This window comes from Rhinatrema bivittatum, chromosome 3 (genome assembly GCF_901001135.1).
Source record: "Rhinatrema bivittatum chromosome 3, aRhiBiv1.1, whole genome shotgun sequence".
Lineage (NCBI taxonomy): Eukaryota > Metazoa > Chordata > Amphibia > Gymnophiona > Rhinatrematidae > Rhinatrema > Rhinatrema bivittatum.
In genome coordinates, this window is record NC_042617.1 from 415549763 (window position 1) to 415560283 (window position 10521).

General features: G+C 42.4%; 1 protein-coding gene across 2 annotated transcripts in view; it reads left to right on the forward strand.

Moving 5' to 3' along the window:
- KLHL31 (kelch like family member 31) overlaps window positions 1–10521 on the forward strand; it is a 43064-nt gene that overhangs the window by 14635 nt on the left and 17908 nt on the right. The window contains exon 2 of one of the 2 annotated variants that reach the window (XM_029595711.1): window positions 8693–9896. In XM_029595711.1, the coding sequence (XP_029451571.1) occupies window positions 8725–9896 (1172 nt within the window). In that variant the 5' untranslated portion in view covers window positions 8693–8724. The remainder of the gene's footprint in view (window positions 1–8692; window positions 9897–10521) is intronic. The other variant, XM_029595712.1, reaches the window with a different exon arrangement.

Sequence of the window (10521 nt, forward strand, 5' to 3'; positions counted from 1 at the left end):
GCTATTATTATTACTACTCATGGATCTTTCCTGCTGTGCTAATTGTATGATTTACTTGGCAGACTCAATGTGTATCTCTTTAAATATATTATTCAAAAGATACATAAAGGATAAATTATGCCTTTAATTTTATACAAGATAAGTCAAAGCAGTCAGTATGCACTTTACGGCGACTTACTAAAACCTCCAGCCCTTTTTCAAGTTGACATTTATTTAAAACAAACAAAATGGATCAATCTGTCATCAAAAAAATGAAGTCAGTTGGCAATCCTACAAAAAACATATTCTGAACCTATATAGCAAGCCTGCCATACTAAAATAGCACTAACTCCCAAGACTCAAACGGCAAAAATAATTTCTATGAAAGAAACACTCAAATATTATACCAGGTCCTAGAACATCAATACCCCTTCTATTGGGAAAACAGAATAAGTCAGAAAACTAAAATTCCCTACATAGAAACTAGACACTAGTAAAATACCTCATCTCTGTCACACACATGGGGCCGGATTTTAAAAGGATTATGCGCATAAGGTACGTGAGTAACCCTTTTAAAACGCCCCTGTGCGCGCCAAGCCTATTTTGCATAGGCTTCCGGCGCGTGCAAAGCCCCGGGACGCGCATAAGTCCCGGGGCTTTCCTGGGGGGGGCGTGTCGGGGGCCTGTCACGATCCGCGTGTCATCCGGGGCGTGTCGGGGGGGCATGATGTGGCCAGCGTGACATCCGGGGGCAGCGGCGTGGGCGTGGTTTTGGCCTGGGAGCGTTCCGGGGGCATGGCCGCGGCCTCCGGACCAGCACCCGGACGGGAACATGGCACACGGCAGCCGCCCCAGTGCACGCAAAGTTATGCCTGCCTCGAGCAGGCGTAACTTTCACAACAGAGGTGGGGGGGGGTTTAGATAGGGCCGGGGGGTGGGTTAGGTAGGGGAAGGGAAGGGAAGGTGGAGGGAAGGTGGGGGGAGGCGGAAGGAATGTTCCCTCTGACGCCATTCCGATTTCGGAGCGGCCTCGGAGGGAACAAGCAGCGCGCGAAGGGCTCGGCGCACGCAAGTTGCACAAATGTGCACCCCCTTGCGCGCGCCAACCCTGGATTTTATAAGATATGCGCGGCTACGCGCGTATCTTATAAAATCCAGCGTATTTTTGTTTGTGCCTGGTGCGTGAACAAAAGTACGCGCGCGCGTAGATTTATAAAATCTACCCCATGCTGAACATAGACAGACCCTCACCATATACAGAAAAAATTATTAAAAATAAAGTTGGAATCTTTATGCAGTGCAACACTGGAGAAAGAGAAACAGAAATGAACATCCTCCTGTACTATGCAAAATACTATGACATCAGAGATGCACATTCGCAAAGCTAACATAGTCCAATAAGTCAAATTAAAATGAAATATATTCTACCTTTGTTGTCTGGGCAATTTATTATCTAACTGCGTTGGTTCAGTCCTTTTTTTCTGCTTTCAATGACTTTGTCTTCTCCATTTTCCTTTTCCAGGGCCTCCTTTTTATTTTCTATTTATTTCTTCTCTCCTATTTATTTTACTTTCTTCCCTACATCTGTCTCTGACATTGATCTTTTCCTTCCATTTCATTTCTCTGTCATCTCTAGTCACACATAGCTAGATATTACCAGTTCTGTTTCAGTTTTCACTGCCTCAACTTTTCACCTCCCTAACTCCTCTCCACTGACCCCTCTCAGCTCTCCATCTCCCTCTCACTGATCTCCAGATATCTGGTTCCCTTATCCTTACTTCCTAACTGCTACCTCCTTTCTGGCTCTCTTTCAACACCTGCCCCCCCCCCCCAGCTATCATCCCCAAGCTGACTCTCTTGCTCCAACCATACCCCTTCAGGCTCTCTCATCCTCATCTCTTTACTTCCCTTTCCTTTTCTTTGAATCTTTTATTGTCTTGCACCTTCTCACACCCCTCCCTATCATATCTCTCTCTTACTCTCATTGCTCCTCCCAGTCCTCACAATTGCCCTATTTTTATCTCTTGCCTACCTTCCAGGTTTCTATCTCCTAATCTCCTCCCTTTTTCAGCCCTTCTTTCCCTCTCTCTCACCTCCTCCCCAATCCTCCCAGTCCCTTCCCCATTCTCACTCCCTTTCCTCAGCCTTCTGTTCACCCCATCTTCTCTTTAGTCCCCCATTTTTACCTTCTGTACTAATCCCTCCCTCCAGTCATCATTTTCTTTACTCTACCTCCTTTCTCCTCACCTGCTCAAGCTTCTTCCCTATTGCTCACTTTCCCCCAGGCTCCAGTTCCTTGCTTCTGCCATCTCAAATATTCTTTCCCTCTTTATTACCCATCCATAATCTCCTCAACTCATCCCTCCACTCCCATGTCTTCTCTCTCTCTCTCTCTCTCTGCCCTCCTTCTTACCCAAAATCAGTCTGCCTCGCCCTGTTCCCCTGAATTCTCTCAATCTTCCCTCCTCCCAAAATGTGGTCCCTCCCACAAGCTGTCCCACCAGCCCAATTTCCTCCCCTCTCCAATCCTCTCTCCCTCTGTGGTCTTCTCTCTCCTCCATCATTCACCATCCTGGATCCAATCTCTTTCCTGCTTTATGCCTGCATCCCAAATCTTAGCTCCCTATCCCTGTGTCCACAACCCATATCATGTACAGTCTAAATCTCTCTGTCCCCACCCCCCATGTAGGTCTCCCTCTCCATGTCCCGCCCCCACCACCCTATGTTCAGTTTCCTTTCCTTGCCCTACCCCTCTCCTCATATAAATCTTCCTCTTCCTCTCACAATTCCATATAGACTCTCTCCCTCTCTATGCTCTACCCCAATACATCTCCCCATCCTTCGTATCACTCACCCCCCCCCCCCCGATGCCTCGTATTTTCAATCTCCTTCCCTCATATACCACACCTATAACCCCAGCTCTTCTTTGCCCCCTAAATCCAGTAAGAGAATGCTTAATAGTAGGTCAGCTTCTTCTGCTGCATGAGGCCAGTCTCAAAGTGTTAGTTGAAAGGTCTATGGGATCTTACAGCTTATACTGCAAGACTGGCCCCATGCAGAAGAACTTACTAAGTTTCACTCCTCCTACCAGCTGCACATGTGGCAGGAAGTGGTAGATCAAGTCCAGCCCAATGGGTGATGCCAATGGCACATGGTTCACCTTTCATTTCACAACGGCCCTGATAACTGCCCAGCTCGCTATACCTTAAAGCCAGCCCTGGCCATTTGCTACTAACTGTTCCTTTTGACTGTATATTTTATGTTGCTCTTTGATTCTTATGGTATTGCTGAATGCTGCATTGTTTATTGAGTTACTTATTGTTTCTTCAAGTATTTCTAAATGTTTCTGCTTTTGATTGCCAAGTTCTAGCTCTACTACCTCTGTTTATAGAATCTGGTAGGGATGTGAATCGTTTTTTAATGATTCAAATTATCATCCAATATTTGTAATATCGTCATTAATCATTAAAGAGTGCGATATAATAGAAATTCCCTCGATTTATTGTAAAAAAAATCGTTAATTGGGTTAGTGCGCACTAACGGGAGTTAGTGCGCACTACCCATTGTTAGTGCGCATTAACAGAAAATGAAACATTTTGACACTTTTCAGGTCAGTTAGGAAGGAATATGTATTCTTATTGGCTGCCCTCTTATCTATTGATGTTACCAAGGTTCCCACTGAGGTGATGGTTTAATATATGGGGGATGGGAAATGGAAACGGTTGGTAGCTTGACAAAGGGAAGGGAAGGGGGAGGTGAAGGGCCAAGCAGGACTCCCTGGTCTCTGAAGGACAGCTCTCTTCAGAAAATCAGACCTGAATGCAGGGGCTGTCTCCCCCTTCACATCCCTTCCCCCCCCCCCCCCCCCCCCCAATTCACTGCTGGTATATGGGAGAGGGAAGGAAAGAGGGAGGTGAAGGGCCAAGCAGGACTCCCTAGTCTCTGAAGGACAGCTCTCTTCAGAAACTCAGAGCTGCTGAATGCAGGGGTTGTCTCCCCCTTCACATCCCTCTCCCCCCCCCCCCCCCCCATTCACTGCTGGTATATGGGAGAGGGAAGGGAAGGGGGAGGTGAAGGGCCAAGCAGGACTCCCTGGTCTCTGAAGGACAGCTCTCTTCAGAAAATCAGACCTGAATGCAGGGGCTGTCTCCCCCTTCACATCCCTGCTCCCCCTCACCCACACTGCTGGTACATGGGAGAAAGGAGGGGGCGGGGAGGTGAAGGGCCAGGCAGTCTCTGAAGGACAGCTGTCTGTTCAGAAGTTCAGATGGGCCATGCAGATAAAATTGGTGAGAAAACTGTGCTCAAGTTTGCAGTTCCTGTGTTAAACTAAACTTTTTTTTTCACTAGAGTAGAATAAAATAAAATGAAGTACTTTGTGTATTAAACTAAAGAAACTTTACATAACATGAAATTAAGTACTTCTCTATATTCTACTTTAGTGAAACAAAACATTTAATAAAGAAACTTGCAACCTGAGCTTCAAAACATTAACATACTATAGAAAAACTAAACAAAAAACGTTATTATTAATTTATTATATTTACAGTGGTTAAATTTAAAGAGCAGGCTGAGGCTAGACTGGCTACTGGCTAGTGGCTACTGCTGGCACTGTCACTGCTGCAGCCTGCTGGCACTTTTTTCCTCTTTCTGGCTAGTGTGTGCTGTATCTGGTAGCAAAATGGCCACGGGGGACAGCACCAAGCATGCGCGGCTTAGTGTGCACCTCTAGCTAATGAACATTTCCTGAAATGTTACTTTTAAACCATTAAGTAACAATGTTTTGATAGTGTGCACTAACTCGCGTTAGTGCGCACTATTCAGAAAAAGATTTTTTTGCAAAAAAAATCATGCTGATCAGATTTTTTTCTCCCCCCAGCCGATGCAGATCGTTAAAACGATCGGGCACACGATTCACATCCCTAGTATCTGGAATTATTTTGGCAAATGTATTCCATTTAATTCACATGCCTCCTACTAGTTACATTACTCATACCTTGCTTCTACAATAACCTGCACTTCCTTATATAAGCTCTATTAAGACAAAGTGCAATAGGGTAGCGTTTGATGGGGGAAGTTGCCATTAACCACAAAAGATATGCTCTGGTATTTGTTTTATTCTTCACACCCATCAGACTGGGTGTGAGTACAGTGCAAGCCCACAATTAGCTAATCTCTGAATCCTGAGTTTACAGCCTATCTGAAACTACCTCTGTAATAAAATTATTTATGAATTGATATTTCTGTAATTTTGTGAAAAATTCTGTATCTGAATCTTTGTAGCATGAAGTTTTTTGAATTTACTCTTTATTAGATATTTCTTAATTATAATACAATATCACATTTCTGTGCATTTCACAGGCAGTCCAGTGCGAAAGCAAATAACAAACTTACATTCATTTTCAACCATATCATTAACTTTCACAATGAAAACAATAATGATTGGAGGCCTAAATATATATATCATTAAATCAAATACTAACTTCAGGGAGAGGGGGTTGTTAAATCTATATTTGTTGGACTTTACTATTGCTGAATTGGGTGTTCTCAAATTAACCTCACTTTTATCGCTTAAAAAAGTTTGGAGGTGAGAAGGTTCTGTAAATATATATTTTTTCCCTTGAAAATTTATAAAACACTTGCTCGGATATTTCAGATAAAAAGTTGCTCCTATTTCCAAGGTTTTATTTTTCAAGAGTAAAAATTGCTTTCTCCTTGCCTGAGTAGGCTTGGATACATCCGGGAATATAAAGACCTTCTGCCCACAGAATAGAATATCTTTATTTTTAAAGAATTTCTCTAATATGAATTCTTTATCCCTTTCTAATACAAATGAAACAAACAATGTTGCTCTTTTAGAGATTATATCAATGGATTCCTCCAAGAAGGTGGAGACACCCAAGGTGTTCTCCCCCTCCCTCCCATTAGCTTCATTAATTGGGGCTGGAAAGTAATATAGTTTAGATATTAAGGGAATTTCTTCACATGCCAGATTTTCCCTCAAATATTTCTTAAACATCTCGTAAGGTGCAAGCAATCTGGTAATGGGAAAATTCACAAAACGCAAATTTCTAATTCTGAACAAGTTCTCTAAATTTTCCAATTCATTATGTAACATAACATTATCAGATGTATGTAAATTTTCCATTAATTTAACATTTTGTAGTTCTAAATTAATATTTTCCACTGATATTTCTACATCCCTCAATTTCTTCCCTTGTTCTTGTATAGCAACTTTGTTCCCATTAACAATAGCTGAAAGGGAAGAATTCATTAAGGAAACATTAGAGTCCACTTTTAACAGCATCCTCCACAGATCTCCCATGGTAATTTTAGATTCGTCTACGGTAGTAGCCCGTAGACTATCTATTCTGACAGTTAAAGCTCCTTCACCTGCTTCGTGCTGTTCTAGCCCTGGGCAGGGAGGTGTTGCAACTTTCAGTGACTGAGAAGTAATTTCAAAGCCACTTACTTTTGCACGATCTTCAATGTCTGATGTCACTCCTGATCTTCTTCCTATGGGCTGTGAAGGTGTCGGTCCCGTGCCAGGACTTAAAGAGACATCCGAAATGTCTCTATCCGAGTCCTCCTGTGGCATATTTAACCTGCGTATATGAGAGTCCATAGGTCCTATTATCTGTGGTGCCGGGGATGAGGTTACGAGCTTCGCCTTCCTTTTTCGCCCCATAAATTTACCAAACAACCACCACTAATGCGATAAAGGCGATCAAGCCGATCTAAGCCGCGCGTGCCAAAGGGGCGCGCACGGCTTAGGCGACGCGCTGGCGGCAGCTACGCACCGCAGCATCGTGGGTTTTTTAACTCGCGGTCCTCGGCTGATGATGTCACGGTCGGGTCGGGAGCCCCGCAGGTGCAAGCAGTTCTTATCGCTCTCCCTCCGATCAGCTGGGCAGGTTGTTGGCAGCCCCCTCTCACCACCACAGGCAGGCCCCGCTCTCACCTCCTCGCCACGGGCTTTTAAACTCGCGGTCCTCGGCTGATGATGTCACGGTCGGGTCGGGAGCCCCGCAGGTGCAAGCAGTTCTTATCGCTCTCCCTCCAATCAGCTGGGCAGGTTGTCGGCAGCCCCCTCTCACCACCACAGGCAGGCCCCCAGCATGAAGTTTTTAATGATTTCTTTAATCATATAATAAAAATATGAGGGTTAATTTTCAAAGACATTTAACTGGATACCTCACAAGTTATCCAGCTAAATAATGAATATTTAGTATTTCCCTCACTTATACAGTTACATTTTAGATGGATAACTCATCATCTGTTTAAAATTTAGCCAGATAATGTAGGAGCATTCTGGGGGCATTTCTGGGAAGAGTTAAAGTTAGCTGGCTAACAGGGTCACTCATCATTTTGCTATAATGGCTTAATGCCTGCATTAGGGCCCTAACACACACATTAATTACCACATGCGTTGATATGCAAATTATGCATTAGTTATTCATGTGGGAGGAGTTAGGGTGGAAATGTTTATGGAAATGTTCGTCAGTTAACACATGTGATAACACATTATCACATGCGATAATGCATTAACACACGTGATAATGGTTTTATCGCTGGAAATAACTATACCATTTTTGGCTGCATTTTCCCCGTGATAGGATCGAAAATGCTTTTAATGCATTTTGTGGTTCAGGCTGGAGAGAGAGAGGGAGGGAGAGAGAGAGAGAAAAACTCAATATTAGACAAATACTGAGAGAGTACACCAGAGAGTACAGTATACAAATCTACTTTTCTTTCAACTCCCAGTGCTCCGAATGACACCTAGTCTTCATAAGTGTCTACTGTGCTATTTGTACATGTGATGGTGTATCCTAGGTTGCCCTCCCCACCCCTGATACCTTACTCCGAATTTAAAGGTCCCCCATAACAGGGATATAAATAGTAAACTGACCCATTTATCTAATACTGAGGCTCTCTCTCTCTCCTCTCTCTCACCTGTCCAGGCAGTAACACAGGGAATGATGAAAAATAAGGCACATTGCAATAAAATAGCTGTCCAATGCAGTAACTGGAAAATTAGCCTAACCACACCCCTTTTTCTTATCACAGGCATTAGGCCTGTGAAATTTATAGCAAAGTGATGAATCTAGGCCTAACTTAGCTGATTTTTAGCTATAACCAGCTAAGGATCTGATTCACTAAGTCTTTTCTCCCATTCTGTGTCAATAGAGAAAAAACATAGTGAATCAGTCTCTAAGTTAGCCGCATAATTTGTGTAGCTGGATAATCTGCCATTTAACCAGAAATCTTTAAAAGATATCCAGTTAAGTGGCACTCATATGGTTTAAAAAAAAACTTACCCCTGGACTTCCCAGACCTATTCCCCACCCCCCCCCCCCCTTATCCCCAGGTAGCTGGATACGTTAGGAAAGTATATTCAGTAGGATGTTTATCTGGGAAAAGTTATACAGCTAATTTTAACCAGGTAACTTCTCTGCTCACTACTTACTGAATATGGAACTCAAGGATATAGAAGATACACTAACTGAAGTAGATCATGAATATATAATCATCAAAATGGGTTCAGATTTTTTTGTTTGTATTAGAACACATACTGTATTAACTAAATATTACATTTCATAACAATTATAGGTTAGTGTATTATGTTTCATTGTCTTCTAGTGTATATTATTATAATGTAAACATATGTATATTAATCATGCTATAATTATCTTTAAATTACCTTTTTTCCTAGAAAGGTCTTGGCTGTGATATTTCATTGCAGTCATGGCACCGAAAAAGAAGACAGTCAAAAAGAACAAAGCGGATATCAATGAAATGACCATAATTGTGGAGGATGGTCCTCTTAGCAAACTCAATGGCTTGAGTGGCCTCTTGGAAGGAGGGAATGGCTTCAGCTGCATCTCTACTGAAGTCTGTGATGCTTCTTATGGATCCAATCTCATGGAAGGACTTAGCAGAATGAGACAAGATGGCTTCCTTTGTGACCTGACCATAGCTACCAAAACTAAATCCTTTGCTGTTCACAGAGTAGTTATGGCTTCTTGCAGTAACTACTTTCATAACATACTTAAGAAAGATCCATCTATTCAAACAGTTGACCTCAATGACATATCACCTTTAGGTCTAGCAACAGTTATCACATATGCTTATGCTGGAAAGCTTACTCTCTCACTGTATACAATTGGCAGTACAATTTCCTCAGCAATCTACCTTCAGATTCACACCCTTGTAAAGATGTGCTGTGACTTTTTATTGCAAGAAATTAATGTCGAAAACTGCATGTACGTTGCCAACCTTGCAGAAACGTATGGGCTAAAAACTACCAAAGAGGCAGCACAGAAATTTATTAGAGACAATTTCATTGAATTTTCTGAGACAGAACAGTTCTTAAAACTTACCTATGATCAGATCAATGAGCTTCTTATAGATGATGATTTGCAGTTATCTTCTGAAATTCTTGCATTACAGATTGCAAGTAAATGGCTAGATTTTGACCAAAAACGGGTAAAGTATGCAGGTGATCTGTTGAGCAACATTCGTTTTGGCACCATCTCAGCTCAAGAGCTAGTCAATTATGTTCAAACTATACCAAGAATGATGCAAGATCCTGATTGTCACAAACTTCTAGTAGATGCCATGAATTATCATTTGCTTCCATATCATCAGAACACATTGCAATCTAGAAGAACAAGAATTCGTGGGGGTTCTAGAGTGCTGATCACTGTTGGAGGCCGCCCAGCTTTAACAGAGAAGTCTCTAAGTAGAGAAATCCTCTACAGAAATCCAGAAAATGGATGGAAAAGACTTGCTGAAATGCCTGCTAAAAGTTTTAACCAGTGTGTGTCTGTGATGGATGGATTCCTTTATGTGGCTGGTGGTGAAGATCAGAATGATGCCAGGAATCAAGCCAAGCATGCAGTCAGCAACTTCTGCAGGTAATTTTGTTTTATGCTAACTTTGTATCTCACAAACTGTAAGACCAACACCAAGTACACAAAAAATTAGCTTCTGTGGACCCAATAAGAAGTCTCCTTGGATGATGAAATTGTCAAAAATTCAATATAATTAGAGTTACCACCTCACCCAGGTGAACCCAAATAGGCTACATTTTATAGGCAAATCAAAACAACAATCTCATGTATGCTATGGGGCAAAACTAGAACTGAATCAACCTGTTCAAATTGACCCACTGAAGTGGCAACCTTAAAATATCTTGAGGTCCATATTCAAAAGCCATTTAGATGGATAACCTAACAGTTATCCATTTAAATGACATAGCTGGCTATATTCAGCCCTTATCCGGTTAAATTCTAGCCAGATAACTAGTTACCCGGCTAGGGGTATTTTGAGGCCATTCCGGGGAGGGGGCTAAGATATCTGGCTAACCTAGCTAAGATATCCGGCTAACCTAGCTGAGTATCTGAGCAGGTCTAAAGTTATCCAGCCTTGTGTAACCAGATAACATGCTACTTAACAGCATATCTTTGAAAGATATGCAGCTAAGTAGCGTTGTCCTCCCTTAAGATTCAGTAACAGAATCCCCTTCCTCCTCCCCCAAAG